The sequence below is a fragment of the Hypanus sabinus genome, chromosome 15 (genome assembly GCF_030144855.1).
Source record: "Hypanus sabinus isolate sHypSab1 chromosome 15, sHypSab1.hap1, whole genome shotgun sequence".
NCBI classification, from domain to species: domain Eukaryota; kingdom Metazoa; phylum Chordata; class Chondrichthyes; order Myliobatiformes; family Dasyatidae; genus Hypanus; species Hypanus sabinus.
Genome location: NC_082720.1, coordinates 4131862 through 4149259, shown reverse-complemented (window position 1 = coordinate 4149259; position 17398 = coordinate 4131862). Strand labels below are relative to the sequence as shown.

The 17398-nt window shown below is 53.1% G+C and overlaps 1 protein-coding gene across 1 annotated transcript in view; it reads left to right on the top strand.

Annotated features, from left to right (window-relative positions):
- Window positions 1-17050, top strand: part of LOC132405727 (uncharacterized) — a gene marked incomplete at both ends in the record, with an annotated part of 28700 nt that extends 11650 nt beyond the window's left edge. Inside the window, 2 exons of the mRNA XM_059990763.1 lie at window positions 16658-16708; window positions 17003-17050. Coding sequence (XP_059846746.1) covers window positions 16658-16708; window positions 17003-17050 — 99 coding nt within the window. The remainder of the gene's footprint in view (window positions 1-16657; window positions 16709-17002) is intronic.
- Between the last annotated feature and the right edge of the window lie 348 nt (window positions 17051-17398).

The following is a 17398-nucleotide window of genomic DNA, read 5'->3' as shown; positions in this document are numbered from 1 at the left end:
TGGAGAGAGTAAGAGTGCAGAGAGTCAGAGTGGAGAGGGCCAGAGTGGACATAGTCAGACTGGACAGAGTCAGAGTGGAGAGAGGCAGAGTGCAGAGAGTCAGAGTGGACAGAGTCGGAGTGTACAGAGTAAGAGTGCATTGAGTCAGAGTGGAGAGGGCCAGAGTGGACAGAGTCAGACTGGACAGAGTCTGAGTGGAGAGAGGCAGAGTGGAGAGAGGCAGAGTGGAGAGAGTCAGAGTGGAGAGAATCAGAGTGGAGAGAGTAAGAGTGCAGAGAGTCAGAGTGGAGAGGGCCAGAGTGGACATAGTCAGACTGGACAGAGTCAGAGTGGAGAGAGGCAGAGTGCAGAGAGTCAGAGTGGACAGAGTCGGAGTGTACAGAGTAAGAGTGCAGAGAGTCAGAGTGGAGAGGGCCAGAGTGGACAGAGTCAGACTGGACAGAGTCTGAGTGGAGAGAGGCAGAGTGGAGAGAGTCAGAGATGACTGTGTCTCAGTGGACAGTGTCGGAGTTGATCGAGTCAGAGTGGACTGGGTCAGAGCGGACAGAGTCATAGTTTAGAGTTTCAGAGTGGACCGAAACGGAGTGGACAGAATCAGAGTGGACAGAATCAGAGTGGAGAGAGTCAGACTGGACAGAGTCGGAGTCGAGAGAGTCAGAGTGGAGAGACTCTGAGTGGACAGAGTCAGAGTGGAGAGTGTCAGAGTGGACAGAGACAGATTGGAGAGAATCTGAGGGGACAGAATCTGAGTGGACAGAGTCAGAGTGGACAGAGTCGGAGTGGACAGAGTCAGAGTGGACAGTGTCAGAGTGGAGAGAATCAGAGTGGAGAGAGTCAGAGGGGAGAGAGTCAGAGGGGAGAGAGGCAGAGTGGAGAGAGTCAGAGATGACTGTGTCTCAGTGGACGGTGTCAGAGTTGATCGAGTCAGAGTGGACTGGGTCAGAGCGGACAGAGAAGGCGTGGACAGAGTCTGGGTGGAGAGAGTCAGAGTGGACACAGTGAGATTGGAGAGATTCGGAGTGCAGAGAGTCGGAGTGGACAGAGTGAGACTGTAGAGAGTCGGAGTGGAAGGATTCAGAGTGGAGATAGTCAGAGTGGAGAGAGACGGAGAGGACAGAGTAGGACTGGACAGACTCTGAGTGGACAGAGTCAGAGTGGAGAGTGTCAGAGTGCAGAGAGTCATAGTGGAGAGAGTTAGAGTGGACAGAGTCAGACTGCAGAGTTTCAGAGTGGACAGAGTCAGAGTGGAGTGAATCAGATTGGAGAGAGTTTGAGTGGACTGTCTCTGAGTGGAGAGAGTCTGAGTGGACAGAGTCGGAGTGGACTGAGTCAGAGTGGACTGACTCAGAGTGGGGAGAGTCAGAGTGGACAGAGTCTGAGGGGACAAAATCTGAGTGGACAGAGTCAGCGTGGACAGAGTCAGAGTGGAGAGAGTCAGAGTGGAGAGAGTCAGAGTGCAGAGAGTCAGAGTGGGCAGAGTCTGAGTGGACAGAGTCAGAGTGGAGAGAGGCAGAGTGGAGAGAGTCAGAGTGGAGAGAATCAGAGTGGAAAGAGTCAGAGTGCAGAGAGTCAGAGTGGGCAGCGTCTGAGTGGACAGAGTCAGAGTGGAGAGAGGCAGAGTGGAGAGAGTCAGAGTGGAGAGAATCAGAGTGGAGAGAGTAAGAGTGCAGAGAGTCAGAGTGGAGAGGGCCAGAGTGGACATAGTCAGACTGGACAGAGTCAGAGTGGAGAGAGGCAGAGTGCAGAGAGTCAGAGTGGACAGAGTCGGAGTGTACAGAGTAAGAGTGCAGAGAGTCAGAGTGGAGAGGGCCAGAGTGGACAGAGTCAGACTGGACAGAGTCTGAGTGGAGAGAGGCAGAGTGGAGAGAGTCAGAGATGACTGTGTCTCAGTGGACAGTGTCGGAGTTGATCGAGTCAGAGTGGACTGGGTCAGAGCGGACAGAGTCATAGTTTAGAGTTTCAGAGTGGACCGAAACGGAGTGGACAGAATCAGAGTGGACAGAATCAGAGTGGAGAGAGTCAGACTGGACAGAGTCGGAGTCGAGAGAGTCAGAGTGGAGAGACTCTGAGTGGACAGAGTCAGAGTGGAGAGAGTCAGAGTGGACAGAGTCAGATTGGAGAGAATCTGAGGGGACAGAATCTGAGTGGACAGAGTCAGAGTGGACAGAGTCGGAGTGGACAGAGTCGGAGTGGACAGTGTCAGAGTGGAGAGTGTCAGAGTGGACAGAGACAGATTGGAGAGAATCTGAGGGGACAGAATCTGAGTGGACAGAGTCAGAGTGGACAGAGTCGGAGTGGACAGAGTCAGAGTGGACAGTGTCAGAGTGGAGAGAATCAGAGTGGAGAGAGTCAGAGGGGAGAGAGTCAGAGGGGAGAGAGGCAGAGTGGAGAGAGTCAGAGATGACTGTGTCTCAGTGGACGGTGTCAGAGTTGATCGAGTCGGAGTGGACTGGGTCAGAGCGGACAGAGTCATAGTTTAGAGTTTCAGAGTGGACTGAAACGGAGTGGACAGAATCAGAGTGGACAGAGTCAGAGTGGAGAGAGTCAGAGTGGACAGAGTCGGAGTCGAGAGAGTCAGAGTGGAGAGAGACTGAGCGGACAGAGTTTGAGTGGAGAGAGTGGGAGTGGACAGAGTCTGAGTGGAGAGTGTCAGAGTGGAGAGAGTCGGAGTGGAGAGAGTCAGAGTGGACAGTGTCAGAGTGCAGAGAGTCTGAGTGGAGACAGTCAGAGCGTACAGAGTCAGTGTGGACAGAGTCAAAGTAGACAGAGGCAGAGTGGAGAGAGTCAGAGTGGAGAGAGTCGGAGTGGATCGTGTCAGAGTGGAGAGAGTCAGATTGGACAGAGTCAGAGTGGATCGAGTCAGAGTGGACAGAGTCGGAGTGGACAGAGTAAGAGTAGACAGGGTCAGAGTGGACAGAGAAGGCGTGGACAGAGTCTGGGTGGAGAGAGTCAGAGTGGACACAGTGAGATTGGGGAGATTCGGAGTGCAGAGAGTCGGAGTGTAAAGAGTCGGAGTGGACAGAGTGAGACTGGAGAGAGTCAGAGTGGAAGGATTCAGAGTGGAGATAGTCAGAGTGGACAGAGACGGAGAGGACAAAGTAGGACTGGACAGACTCTGAGTGGACAGAGTCAGAGTGGAGAGTGTCAGAGTGCAGAGAGTCATAGTGGAGAGAGTTAGAGTGGACAGAGTCAGACTGCAGAGTTTCAGAGTGGACAGAGTCAGAGTGGAGTGAATCAGATTGGAGAGAGTTTGAGTGGACTGTCTCTGAGTGGTGAGAGTCTGAGTGGACATAGTCGGAGTGGACTGAGTCAGAGTGGACTGACTCAGAGTGGGGAGAGTCAGAGTGGACAGAGTCTGAGGGGACAAAATCTGAGTGGAGACTCAGCGTGGACAGAGTCAGAGGGGAGAGAGTCAGAGTGGAGAGAGTCAGAGTGCAGAGAGTCAGAGTGGACAGAGTCGGAGTGTACAGAGTAAGAGTGCAGAGAGTCAGAGTGGAGAGGGCCAGCATGGACAGAGTCAGACTGGACAGAGTCAGAGTGGAGAGAGGCAGAGTGGAGAGAGTCAGAGATGACTGTGTCTCAGTGGACAGTGTCGGAGTTGATCGAGTCAGAGTGGACTGGGTCAGAGCGGACAGAGTCATAGTTTAGAGTTTCAGAGTGGACTGAAACGGAGTGGACAGAATCAGAGTGGACAGAGTCAGAGTGGAGAGAGTCAGACTGGACAGAGTCGGAGTCGAGAGAGTCAGAGTGGAGAGACTCTGAGTGGACAGAGTCAGAGTGGAGAGTGTCAGAGTGGACAGAGTCAGATTGGAGAGAATCTGAGTGGACAGAATCTGAGTGGACAGAGTCAGAGTGGACAGAGTCGGAGTGGACATAGTCGGAGTGGACAGAGTCAGAGTGGAGAGAATCAGAGTGGAGAGAGTCAGAGGGGAGAGAGTCAGAGGGGAGAGAGGCAGAGTGGAGAGAGTCAGAGATGACTGTGTCTCAGTGGACGGTGTCAGAGTTGATCGAGTCGGAGTGGACTGGGTCAGAGCGGACAGAGTCATAGTTTAGAGTTTCAGAGTGGACTGAAACGGAGTGGACAGAATCAGAGTGGACAGAGTCAGAGTGGAGAGAGTCAGAGTGGACAGAGTCGGAGTCGAGAGAGTCAGAGTGGAGAGAGACTGAGCGGACAGAGTTTGAGTGGAGAGAGTGGGAGTGGACAGAGTCTGAGTGGAGAGTGTCAGAGTGGAGAGAGTCGGAGTGGAGAGAGTCAGAGTGGACAGTGTCAGAGTGCAGAGAGTCTGAGTGGAGACAGTCAGAGCGTACAGAGTCAGTGTGGACAGAGTCAAAGTAGACAGAGGCAGAGTGGAGAGAGTCAGAGTGGAGAGAGTCGGAGTGGATCGTGTCAGAGTGGAGAGAGTCAGATTGGACAGAGTCAGAGTGGATCGAGTCAGAGTGGACAGAGTCGGAGTGGACAGAGTAAGAGTAGACAGGGTCAGAGTGGACAGAGAAGGCGTGGACAGAGTCTGGGTGGAGAGAGTCAGAGTGGACACAGTGAGATTGGGGAGATTCGGAGTGCAGAGAGTCGGAGTGTAAAGAGTCGGAGTGGACAGAGTGAGACTGGAGAGAGTCAGAGTGGAAGGATTCAGAGTGGAGATAGTCAGAGTGGACAGAGACGGAGAGGACAAAGTAGGACTGGACAGACTCTGAGTGGACAGAGTCAGAGTGGAGAGTGTCAGAGTGCAGAGAGTCATAGTGGAGAGAGTTAGAGTGGACAGAGTCAGACTGCAGAGTTTCAGAGTGGACAGAGTCAGAGTGGAGTGAATCAGATTGGAGAGAGTTTGAGTGGACTGTCTCTGAGTGGTGAGAGTCTGAGTGGACATAGTCGGAGTGGACTGAGTCAGAGTGGACTGACTCAGAGTGGGGAGAGTCAGAGTGGACAGAGTCTGAGGGGACAAAATCTGAGTGGAGACTCAGCGTGGACAGAGTCAGAGGGGAGAGAGTCAGAGTGGAGAGAGTCAGAGTGCAGAGAGTCAGAGTGGACAGAGTCGGAGTGTACAGAGTAAGAGTGCAGAGAGTCAGAGTGGAGAGGGCCAGCATGGACAGAGTCAGACTGGACAGAGTCAGAGTGGAGAGAGGCAGAGTGGAGAGAGTCAGAGATGACTGTGTCTCAGTGGACAGTGTCGGAGTTGATCGAGTCAGAGTGGACTGGGTCAGAGCGGACAGAGTCATAGTTTAGAGTTTCAGAGTGGACTGAAACGGAGTGGACAGAATCAGAGTGGACAGAGTCAGAGTGGAGAGAGTCAGACTGGACAGAGTCGGAGTCGAGAGAGTCAGAGTGGAGAGACTCTGAGTGGACAGAGTCAGAGTGGAGAGTGTCAGAGTGGACAGAGTCAGGTTGGAGAGAATCTGAGTGGACAGAATCTGAGTGGACAGAGTCAGAGTGGACAGAGTCGGAGTGGACATAGTCGGAGTGGACAGAGTCAGAGTGGAGAGAATCAGAGTGGAGAGAGTCAGAGGGGAGAGAGTCAGAGGGGAGAGAGGCAGAGTGGAGAGAGTCAGAGATGACTGTGTCTCAGTGGACGGTGTCAGAGTTGATCGAGTCAGAGTGGACTGGGTCAGAGCGGACAGAGTCATAGTTTAGAGTTTCAGAGTGGACCGAAACGGAGTGGACAGAATCAGAGTGGACAGAGTCAGAGTGGAGAGAGTCAGAGTGGACAGAGTCGGAGTCGAGAGAGTCAGAGTGGAGAGAGACTGAGCGGACAGAGTTTGAGTGGAGAGAGTGGGAGTGGACAGAGTCTGAGTGGAGAGTGTCAGAGTGGAGAGAGTCGGAGTGGAGAGAGTCAGAGTGGACAGTGTCAGAGTGCAGAGAGTCTGAGTGGAGACAGTCAGAGCGTACAGAGTCAGAGTGGACAGAGTCAAAGTAGACAGAGGCAGAGTGGAGAGAGTCAGAGTGGAGAGAGTCGGAGTGGATCGTGTCAGAGTGGAGAGAGTCAGATTGGACAGAGTCGGAGTGGACAGAGTAAGAGTAGACAGGGTCAGAGTGGACAGAGAAGGCGTGGACAGAGTCTGGGTGGAGAGAGTCAGAGTGGACACAGTGAGATTGGAGAGATTCGGAGTGCAGAGAGTCGGAGTGTAAAGAGTCGGAGTGGACAGAGTGAGACTGGAGAGAGTCGGAGTGGAAGGATTCAGAGTGGAGATAGTCAGAGTGGAGAGAGTCAGAGTGGAGATAGTCAGAGTGGACAGAGACGGAGAGGACAGTGTAGGACTGGACAGACTCTGAGTGGACAGAGTCAGAGTGGAGAGTGTCAGAGTGCAGAGAGTCATAGTGGAGAGAGTTAGAGTGGACAGAGTCAGACTGCAGAGTTTCAGAGTGGACAGAGTCAGAGTGGAGTGAATCAGATTGGAGAGAGTTTGAGTGGACTGTCTCTGAGTGGAGAGAGTCTGAGTGGACATAGTCGGAGTGGACTGAGTCAGAGTGGACTGACTCAGAGTGGGGAGAGTCAGAGTGGACAGAGTCTGAGGGGACAAAATCTGAGTGGACAGAGTCAGCGTGGACAGAGTCAGAGTGGAGAGAGTCAGAGTGGAGAGAATCAGAGTGGAGAGAGTCAGAGTGCAGAGAGTCAGAGTGGGCTGAGTCTGAGTGGACAGAGTCAGAGTGGAGAGAGGCAGAGTGGAGAGAGTCAGAGTGGAGAGAATCAGAGTGGAGAGAGTCAGAGTGGACAGAGTCGGAGTGTACAGAGTAAGAGTGCAGAGAGTCAGAGTGGAGAGGGCCAGAGTGGACATAGTCAGACTGGACAGAGTCAGAGTGGAGAGAGGCAGAGTGGAGAGAGTCAGAGATGACTGTGTCTCAGTGGACAGTGTCGGAGTTGATCGAGTCAGAGTGGACTGGGTCAGAGCGGACAGAGTCATAGTTTAGAGTTTCAGAGTGGACCGAAATGGAGTGGACAGAATCAGAGTGGACAGAGTCAGAGTGGAGAGAGTCAGACTGGACAGACTCGGAGTCGAGAGAGTCAGAGTGGAGAGACTCTGAGTGGACAGAGTCAGAGTGGAGAGTGTCAGAGTGGACAGAGTCAGATTGGAGAGAATCTGAGGGGACAGAATCTGAGTGGACAGAGTCACAGTGGAGAGAATCAGAGTGGAGAGAGTCAGAGGGGAGAGAGTCAGAGGGGAGAGAGGCAGAGTGGAGAGAGTCAGAGATGACTGTGTCTCAGTGGACGGTGTCAGAGTTGATCGAGTCAGAGTGGACTGGGTCAGAGCGGACAGAGTCATAGTTCAGAGTTTCAGAGTGGACCGAAACGGAGTGGACAGAATCAGAGTGGACAGAGTCAGAGTGGAGAGAGTCAGAGTGGACAGAGTCGGAGTCGAGAGAGTCAGAGTGGAGAGAGACAGAGTGCAGAGAGTCAGAGTGGAGACAGTCAGAGCGTACAGAGTCAGAGTGGACAGAGTTTGAGTCGAGAGAGTCAGAGTGGAGAGAGACTGAGCGGACAGAGTTTGAGTGGAGAGAGTGGGAGTGGACAGAGTCTGAGTGGAGAGTGTCAGAGTGGAGAGAGTCGGAGTGGAGAGAGTCAGAGTGGAGAGAGTCAGAGTGCAGAGAGTCGGAGTGGATCGTGTCAGAGTGGAGAGAGTCAGATTGGACAGAGTCAGAGTGGATCGAGTCAGAGTGGACAGAGTTTGAGTCGAGAGAGTCAGAGTGGAGAGAGACTGAGCGGACAGAGTTTGAGTGGAGAGAGTGGGAGTGGACAGAGTCTGAGTGGAGAGTGTCAGAGTGGAGAGAGTCGGAGTGGAGAGAGTCAGAGTGGAGAGAGTCAGAGTGCAGAGAGTCGGAGTGGATCGTGTCAGAGTGGAGAGAGTCAGATTGGACAGAGTCAGAGTGGACTGGGTCAGAGCGGACAGAGTCATAGTTCAGAGTTTCAGAGTGGACCGAAACGGAGTGGACAGAATCAGAGTGGACAGAGTCAGAGTGGAGAGAGTCAGAGTGGACAGAGTCGGAGTCGAGAGAGTCAGAGTGGAGAGAGACAGAGTGCAGAGAGTCAGAGTGGAGACAGTCAGAGCGTACAGAGTCAGAGTGGACAGAGTTTGAGTCGAGAGAGTCAGAGTGGAGAGAGACTGAGCGGACAGAGTTTGAGTGGAGAGAGTGGGAGTGGACAGAGTCTGAGTGGAGAGTGTCAGAGTGGAGAGAGTCGGAGTGGAGAGAGTCAGAGTGGACAGTGTCAGAGTGCAGAGAGTCTGAGTGGAGACAGTCAGAACGTACAGAGTCAGACTGGACAAAGTCAGAGTGGAGAGAGTCAGAGTGGGCAGAGTCTGAGTGGACAGAGTCAGAGTGGAGAGAGGCAGAGTGGAGAGAGTCAGAGTGGAGAGAATCAGAGTGGAGAGAGTCAGAGTGCAGAGAGTCAGAGTGGACAGAGTCGGAGTGTACAGAGTAAGAGTGCAGAGAGTCAGAGTGGAGAGGGCCAGAGTGGAGAGAGTCAGAGGGGAGAGAGGCAGAGGGGAGAGAGGCAGAGTGGAGAGAGTCAGAGATGACTGTGTCTCAGTGGAAGGTGTCAGAGTTGATCGAGTCAGAGTGGACTGGGTCAGAGCGGACAGAGTCATAGTTTAGAGTTTCAGAGTGGACCGAAACGGAGTGGACAGAATCAGAGTGGACAGAGTCAGAGTGGACAGAGTCGGAGTCGAGAGAGTCAGAGTGGAGAGAGACTGAGCGGACAGAGTTTGAGTGGAGAGAGTGGGAGTGGACGGAGTCTGAGTGGAGAGTGTCAGAGTGGAGAGAGTCGGAGTGCAGAGAGTCGGAGTGGATCGTGTCAGAGTGGAGAGAGTCAGATTGGACAGAGTCAGAGTGGATCGAGTCAGAGTGGACAGAGTCAGAGTGGACAGAGTAAGAGTGGACAGGGTCAGAGTGGACAGAGAAGGCGTGGACAGAGTCTGGGTGGAGAGAGTCAGAGTGGACACAGTGAGATTGGAGAGATTCGGAGTGCAGAGAGTCGGAGTGGACAGAGTGAGACTGTAGAGAGTCGGAGTGGAAGGATTCAGAGTGGAGATAGTCAGAGTGGAGAGAGACGGAGAGGACAGAGTAGGACTGGACAGACTCTGAGTGGACAGAGTCAGAGTGGAGAGTGTCAGAGTGCAGAGAGTCATAGTGGAGAGAGTTAGAGTGGACAGAGTCAGACTGCAGAGTTTCAGAGTGGACAGAGTCAGAGTGGAGTGAATCAGATTGGAGAGAGTTTGAGTGGACTGTCTCTGAGTGGAGAGAGTCTGAGTGGACAGAGTCGGAGTGGACTGAGTCAGAGTGGACTGACTCAGAGTGGGGAGAGTCAGAGTGGACAGAGTCTGAGGGGACAAAATCTGAGTGGACAGAGTCAGCGTGGACAGAGTCAGAGTGGAGAGAGTCAGAGTGGAGAGAGTCAGAGTGCAGAGAGTCAGAGTGGGCAGAGTCTGAGTGGACAGAGTCAGAGTGGAGAGAGGCAGAGTGGAGAGAGTCAGAGTGGAGAGAATCAGAGTGCAGAGAGTCAGAGTGGGCAGAGTCTGAGTGGACAGAGTCAGAGTGGAGAGAGGCAGAGTGGAGAGAGTCAGAGTGGAGAGAATCAGAGTGGAGAGAGTCAGAGTGCAGAGAGTCAGAGTGGGCAGCGTCTGAGTGGACAGAGTCAGAGTGGAGAGAGGCAGAGTGGAGAGAGTCAGAGTGGAGAGAATCAGAGTGGAGAGAGTAAGAGTGCAGAGAGTCAGAGTGGAGAGGGCCAGAGTGGACATAGTCAGACTGGACAGAGTCAGAGTGGAGAGAGGCAGAGTGCAGAGAGTCAGAGTGGACAGAGTCGGAGTGTACAGAGTAAGAGTGCAGAGAGTCAGAGTGGAGAGGGCCAGAGTGGACAGAGTCAGACTGGACAGAGTCTGAGTGGAGAGAGGCAGAGTGGAGAGAGTCAGAGATGACTGTGTCTCAGTGGACAGTGTCGGAGTTGATCGAGTCAGAGTGGACTGGGTCAGAGCGGACAGAGTCATAGTTTAGAGTTTCAGAGTGGACCGAAACGGAGTGGACAGAATCAGAGTGGACAGAATCAGAGTGGAGAGAGTCAGACTGGACAGAGTCGGAGTCGAGAGAGTCAGAGTGGAGAGACTCTGAGTGGACAGAGTCAGAGTGGACAGTATCAGAGTGGACAGAGACAGATTGGAGAGAATCTGAGGGGACAGAATCTGAGTGGACAGAGTCAGAGTGGACATAGTCGGAGTGTACAGAGTCAGAGTGGACAGTGTCAGAGTGGAGAGAATCAGAGTGGAGAGAGTCAGAGGGGAGAGAGTCAGAGGGGAGAGAGGCAGAGTGGAGAGAGTCAGAGATGACTGTGTCTCAGTGGACGGTGTCAGAGTTGATCGAGTCAGAGTGGACTGGGTCAGAGCGGACAGAGTCATAGTTTAGAGTTTCAGAGTGGACTGAAACGGAGTGGACAGAATCAGAGTGGACAGAGTCAGAGTGGAGAGAGTAAGAGTGGACAGAGTCGGAGTCGAGAGAGTCAGAGTGGAGAGAGACTGAGCGGACAGAGTTTGAGTGGAGAGAGTGGGAGTGGACAGAGTCTGAGTGGAGAGTGTCAGAGTGGAGAGAGTCGGAGTGGAGAGAGTCAGAGTGGACAGTGTCAGAGTGCAGAGAGTCTGAGTGGAGACAGTCAGAGCGTACAGAGTCAGTGTGGACAGAGTCAAAGTAGACAGAGGCAGAGTGGAGAGAGTCAGAGTGGAGAGAGTCGGAGTGGATCGTGTCAGAGTGGAGAGAGTCAGATTGGACAGAGTCAGAGTGGATCGAGTCAGAGTGGACAGAGTCGGAGTGGACAGAGTAAGAGTAGACAGGGTCAGAGTGGACAGAGAAGGCGTGGACAGAGTCTGGGTGGAGAGAGTCAGAGTGGACACAGTGAGATTGGGGAGATTCGGAGTGCAGAGAGTCGGAGTGTAAAGAGTCGGAGTGGACAGAGTGAGACTGGAGAGAGTCAGAGTGGAAGGATTCAGAGTGGAGATAGTCAGAGTGGACAGAGACGGAGAGGACAAAGTAGGACTGGACAGACTCTGAGTGGACAGAGTCAGAGTGGAGAGTGTCAGAGTGCAGAGAGTCATAGTGGAGAGAGTTAGAGTGGACAGAGTCAGACTGCAGAGTTTCAGAGTGGACAGAGTCAGAGTGGAGTGAATCAGATTGGAGAGAGTTTGAGTGGACTGTCTCTGAGTGGTGAGAGTCTGAGTGGACATAGTCGGAGTGGACTGAGTCAGAGTGGACTGACTCAGAGTGGGGAGAGTCAGAGTGGACAGAGTCTGAGGGGACAAAATCTGAGTGGAGACTCAGCGTGGACAGAGTCAGAGGGGAGAGAGTCAGAGTGGAGAGAGTCAGAGTGCAGAGAGTCAGAGTGGACAGAGTCGGAGTGTACAGAGTAAGAGTGCAGAGAGTCAGAGTGGAGAGGGCCAGCATGGACAGAGTCAGACTGGACAGAGTCAGAGTGGAGAGAGGCAGAGTGGAGAGAGTCAGAGATGACTGTGTCTCAGTGGACAGTGTCGGAGTTGATCGAGTCAGAGTGGACTGGGTCAGAGCGGACAGAGTCATAGTTTAGAGTTTCAGAGTGGACTGAAACGGAGTGGACAGAATCAGAGTGGACAGAGTCAGAGTGGAGAGAGTCAGACTGGACAGAGTCGGAGTCGAGAGAGTCAGAGTGGAGAGACTCTGAGTGGACAGAGTCAGAGTGGAGAGTGTCAGAGTGGACAGAGTCAGATTGGAGAGAATCTGAGGGGACAGAATCTGAGTGGACAGAGTCAGAGTGGACAGAGTCGGAGTGGACATAGTCGGAGTGGACAGAGTCAGAGTGGAGAGAATCAGAGTGGAGAGAGTCAGAGGGGAGAGAGTCAGAGGGGAGAGAGGCAGAGTGGAGAGAGTCAGAGATGACTGTGTCTCAGTGGACGGTGTCAGAGTTGATCGAGTCAGAGTGGACTGCGTCAGAGCGGACAGAGTCACAGTTTAGAGTTTCAGAGTGGACCGAAACGGAGTGGACAGAATCAGAGTGGACAGAGTCAGAGTGGAGAGAGTCAGAGTGGACAGAGTCGGAGTCGAGAGAGTCAGAGTGGAGAGAGACTGAGCGGACAGAGTTTGAGTGGAGAGAGTGGGAGTGGACAGAGTCTGAGTGGAGAGTGTCAGAGTGGAGAGAGTCAGAGTGGAGAGAGTCAGAGTGGACAGTGTCAGAGTGCAGAGAGTCTGAGTGGAGACAGTCAGAGCGTACAGAGTCAGAGTGGACAGAGTCAAAGTAGACAGAGGCAGAGTGGAGAGAGTCAGAGTGGAGAGAGTCGGAGTGGATCGTGTCAGAGTGGAGAGAGTCAGATTGGACAGAGTCGGAGTGGACAGAGTAAGAGTAGACAGGGTCAGAGTGGACAGAGAAGGCGTGGACAGAGTCTGGGTGGAGAGAGTCAGAGTGGACACAGTGAGATTGGAGAGATTCGGAGTGCAGAGAGTCGGAGTGTAAAGAGTCGGAGTGGACAGAGTGAGACTGGAGAGAGTCGGAGTGGAAGGATTCAGAGTGGAGATAGTCAGAGTGGAGAGAGTCAGAGTGGAGATAGTCAGAGTGGACAGAGACGGAGAGGACAGTGTAGGACTGGACAGACTCTGAGTGGACAGAGTCAGAGTGGAGAGTGTCAGAGTGCAGAGAGTCATAGTGGAGAGAGTTAGAGTGGACAGAGTCAGACTGCAGAGTTTCAGAGTGGACAGAGTCAGAGTGGAGTGAATCAGATTGGAGAGAGTTTGAGTGGACTGTCTCTGAGTGGAGAGAGTCTGAGTGGACATAGTCGGAGTGGACTGAGTCAGAGTGGACTGACTCAGAGTGGGGAGAGTCAGAGTGGACAGAGTCTGAGGGGACAAAATCTGAGTGGACAGAGTCAGCGTGGACAGAGTCAGAGTGGAGAGAGTCAGAGTGGAGAGAATCAGAGTGGAGAGAGTCAGAGTGCAGAGAGTCAGAGTGGGCTGAGTCTGAGTGGACAGAGTCAGAGTGGAGAGAGGCAGAGTGGAGAGAGTCAGAGTGGAGAGAATCAGAGTGGAGAGAGTCAGAGTGCAGAGAGTCAGAGTGGGCAGCGTCTGAGTGGACAGAGTCAGAGTGGAGAGAGGCAGAGTGGAGAGAGTCAGAGTGGAGAGAATCAGAGTGCAGAGAGTCAGAGTGGGCAGAGTCTGAGTGGACAGAGTCAGAGTGGAGAGAGGCAGAGTGGAGAGAGTCAGAGTGGACAGAGTCAGAGTGGAGAGAGTCAGAGTGGAGAGAGTCGGAGTGGAGAGAGTCAGAGTGGAGAGAGTCAGAGTGGAGAGAGTCAGAGTGGACAGAGTCAGAGTGGAGAGAGTCAGAGTGGACAGAGTCGGAGTGGAGAGAGTCAGAGTGGAGAGAGTCAGAGTGGAGAGAGTCAGAGTGGAGAGAGTCAGAGTGGACAGGGTCGGAGTGGAGAGAGTCAGAGTGGACAGAGTCAGAGTGGAGAGAATCAGAGTGGAGAGAGTCAGAGTGGAGAGAGTCGGAGTGGAGAGAGTCAGAGTGGAGAGAGTCAGAGTGGAGAGAGTCAGAGTGGACAGAGTCAGAGTGGAGAGAGTCAGAGTGGACAGAGTCGGAGTGGAGAGAGTCAGAGTGGAGAGAGTCAGAGTGGAGAGAGTCAGAGTGGAGAGAGTCAGAGTGGACAGGGTCGGAGTGGAGAGAGTCGGAGTGGAGAGAGTCGGAGTGGAGAGAGTCAGAGATGACTGTGTCTCAGTGGACAGTGTCGGAGTTGATCGAGTCAGAGTGGACTGGGTCAGAGCGGACAGAGTCATAGTTTAGAGTTTCAGAGTGGACCGAAATGGAGTGGACAGAATCAGAGTGGACAGAGTCAGAGTGGAGAGAGTCAGACTGGACAGACTCGGAGTCGAGAGAGTCAGAGTGGAGAGACTCTGAGTGGACAGAGTCAGAGTGGAGAGTGTCAGAGTGGACAGAGTCAGATTGGAGAGAATCTGAGGGGACAGAATCTGAGTGGACAGAGTCACAGTGGAGAGAATCAGAGTGGAGAGAGTCAGAGGGGAGAGAGTCAGAGGGGAGAGAGGCAGAGTGGAGAGAGTCAGAGATGACTGTGTCTCAGTGGACGGTGTCAGAGTTGATCGAGTCAGAGTGGACTGGGTCAGAGCGGACAGAGTCATAGTTCAGAGTTTCAGAGTGGACCGAAACGGAGTGGACAGAATCAGAGTGGACAGAGTCAGAGTGGAGAGAGTCAGAGTGGACAGAGTCGGAGTCGAGAGAGTCAGAGTGGAGAGAGACAGAGTGCAGAGAGTCAGAGTGGAGACAGTCAGAGCGTACAGAGTCAGAGTGGACAGAGTTTGAGTCGAGAGAGTCAGAGTGGAGAGAGACTGAGCGGACAGAGTTTGAGTGGAGAGAGTGGGAGTGGACAGAGTCTGAGTGGAGAGTGTCAGAGTGGAGAGAGTCGGAGTGGAGAGAGTCAGAGTGGACAGTGTCAGAGTGCAGAGAGTCTGAGTGGAGACAGTCAGAGCGTACAGAGTCAGAGTGGACAGAGTCAAAGTAGACAGAGGCAGAGTGGAGAGAGTCAGAGTGGAGAGAGTCGGAGTGGATCGTGTCAGAGTGGAGAGAGTCAGATTGGACAGAGTCAGAGTGGATCGAGTCAGAGTGGACAGAGTAAGAGTGGACAGGGTCAGAGTGGACAGAGAAGGCGTGGACAGAGTCTGGGTGGAGAGAGTCAGAGTGGACACAGTCAGATTGGAGAGATTCGGAGTGCAGAGAGTCGGAGTGTAAAGAGTCGGAGTGGACAGAGTGAGACTGGAGAGAGTCGGAGTGGAAGGATTCAGAGTGGACAGAGTCGGAGTGGAGAGAGTCAGAGTGGAGAGAGTCAGAGTGGAGAGAGTCAGAGTGGAGAGAGTCAGAGTGGACAGGGTCTGGGTGGAGAGAGTCGGAGTGGAGAGAGTCGGAGTGGACCGAATCGGAGTGGACAGAGTCAGAGTGGAGAGAGTCAGAGTGGAGAGAGTCAGAGTGGAGAGAGTCGGAGTGGAGAGTGTCAGAGTGGAGAGAGTCAGAGTGGAGAGAGTCAGAGTGGACAGAGTCAGAGTGGAGAGAGTCAGAGTGGACAGAGTCGGAGTGGAGAGAGTCAGAGTGGACAGAGTCAGAGTGGAGAGAGTCAGAGTGGAGAGATTCAGAGTGGAGAGAGTCAGAGTGGAGAGAGTCAGAGTGGACCGAATCGGAGTGGACAGAGTCAGAGTGGAGAGAGTCAGAGTGGAGAGAGTCGGAGTGGAGAGAGTCAGAGGGGACAGTGTCAGAGTGCAGAGAGTCAGAGTGGAGACAGTCAGATCGTACAGAGTCAGAGTGGGCAGAGTCAAAGTAGACAGAGTCAGAGTGGAGAGAGTCAGAGTGGACAGAGTCGGAGTGGACAGAGTAAGAGTGGAGCGAGTCAGAGTGCAGAGAGTCTGAGAGGAGAGGGCCAGAGTGGACAGAGTCAGAGAGGGCAGTTTCAGAGTGGAGAGAGTCAGAGTGGATCGAGTCAGAGTGGAGAGAGTCAGAGTTGACAGCATCAGATTGGAGAGAGTCAGAGTGGACAGAGTCTGAGTGGACAGAGTCAGAGTGGACCGAGTCAGAGTGGACAGAGTCAGAGAGGGCAGTTTCGGAGTGGAGTGTGTCAGAGTGGATCGAGTCAGAGTGGAGAGAGTCAGAGTTGATAGAGTCAGACAGGAGAGAGTCAGAGTGGACAGAGTCAGAGTGGAGAGATGCAGAGTGGAGAGATTCAGAGTGGACAGAGTCGGAGTTGAGAGAGTCTGAGTGGACAGAGTCAGAGTGGAGAGTGTCAGAGTGCAGAGAGTCTGAGTGGAGAGATTCGGAGTGGAGACAGTCAGAGTGGACAGAGTCAGACTGCAGAGTTTCAGAGTGGACAGAGTCAGAGTGGAGTGAGTCAGATTGGAGAGAGTCTGAGTGGACTGTGTCAGAGTGGAGAGCGTCTGAGTGGACAGAGTCAGAGTGGACTGAGTCAGAGTGGACTGACTCAGAGTTGGGAGAGACAGAGTGGACAGAGTCAGAGTGGAGAAAATCAGAGTGGAGGGAGTCATAGTGGACAGATTCAGATTGGAGAGAGTCTGAGGGGACAGAGTCTGAGTGGACAGAGTCAGAGTGGACAGAGTTGGAGTGGACAGAGTCAGCGTGGACAGAGTCAGAGTGGAGAGAGTCAGCGTGGACAGAGTCAGAGTGGAGAGAGTCAGAGTATTCAGAGTCTGAGTGGAGAGAGTCAGAGTGCAGAGAGTCAGAGTGGATAGAGCCACAGTGGACAGAGTCAGAGTGGAGAGATTCAGAGTGCAGAGAGTCAGAGTGGAGAGAGTCAGAGTTGACAGCGTCAGATTGGATAGAGTCTGAGTGGACAGAGTCAGAGTGGACAATGTCAGAGTGGAGAGATTCAGAGTGGAGAGAGTTGGAGTGGAGAGAGTGAGAGTGGACAGACTCAGACTGGACAGAGTCAGAGTGGAGAGACTCTGAGTGGACAGAGTCGGAGTGGACTGAGTCAGAGTGGACTGACTCAGCCTGGACAGAGTCAGCGTGGACAGAGTTAGAGTGGAGAGAGTCAGTGTGGAGAGAGTCGGAGTGGAGAAAATCAGAGTGGAGGGAGTCAGAGTGGATAGATTCAGATTGAAGAGAGTCTGAGGGGACAGAGTCTGAGTGGACAGAGTCAGAGTGGACCGAGTCAGAGTGGACAGAGTCAGAGTGGACAGAGTCAGAGAGGGCAGTTTCGGAGTGGAGTGTGTCAGAGTGGATCGAGTCAGAGTGGAGAGAGTCAGAGTTGATAGAGTCAGAGTGGAGAGATTCAGAGTGGAGAGTGTCAGAGTGGACAGAGTCGGAGTTGAGAGAGACTGAGTGGACCGAGTCAGAGTGGACAGAGTCAGAGAGGGCAGTTTCAGAGTGGAGAGAGTCAGAGTGGATCGAGTCAGAGTGGAGAGAGTCAGAGTTGACAGCATCAGATTGGAGAGAGTCAGAGTGGACAGAGTCAGATTGGACAGAGTCAGAGTGGAGAGAATCAGACTGCAGAGAGTCAGAGTGGACAGAGTCAGATTGGACAGAGTCAGAGTGGAGAGAATCAGATTGGACTGAGTCAGAGTGGACAGAGTCAGTGTGGACAGAGTGGAGAGAGTCAGAGTGGACAGAGTCAGTGTGGACAGAGTGGTGAGAATCAGAGTGGTGAGAGTCAGAGTGGAGAGAGTCAGAGTGGAGAGAGTCAGAGTGGAAATGGCATCCTGTCGCACTCACCTCAATAATAAGGAAATGCTTTGAGGGGCTGGTCAAAGATTTCATCTGCAGCTTGCTGCCACCCAAACTGGACCCCCTATAATTTGTCTACTGACGCAACCTATCGACAGGTGACACAATAGCCACTGCTCTACATACCGTGCTTTACACATCTGGAGAAGAAGGATGCTGATGTGAGAATGCTG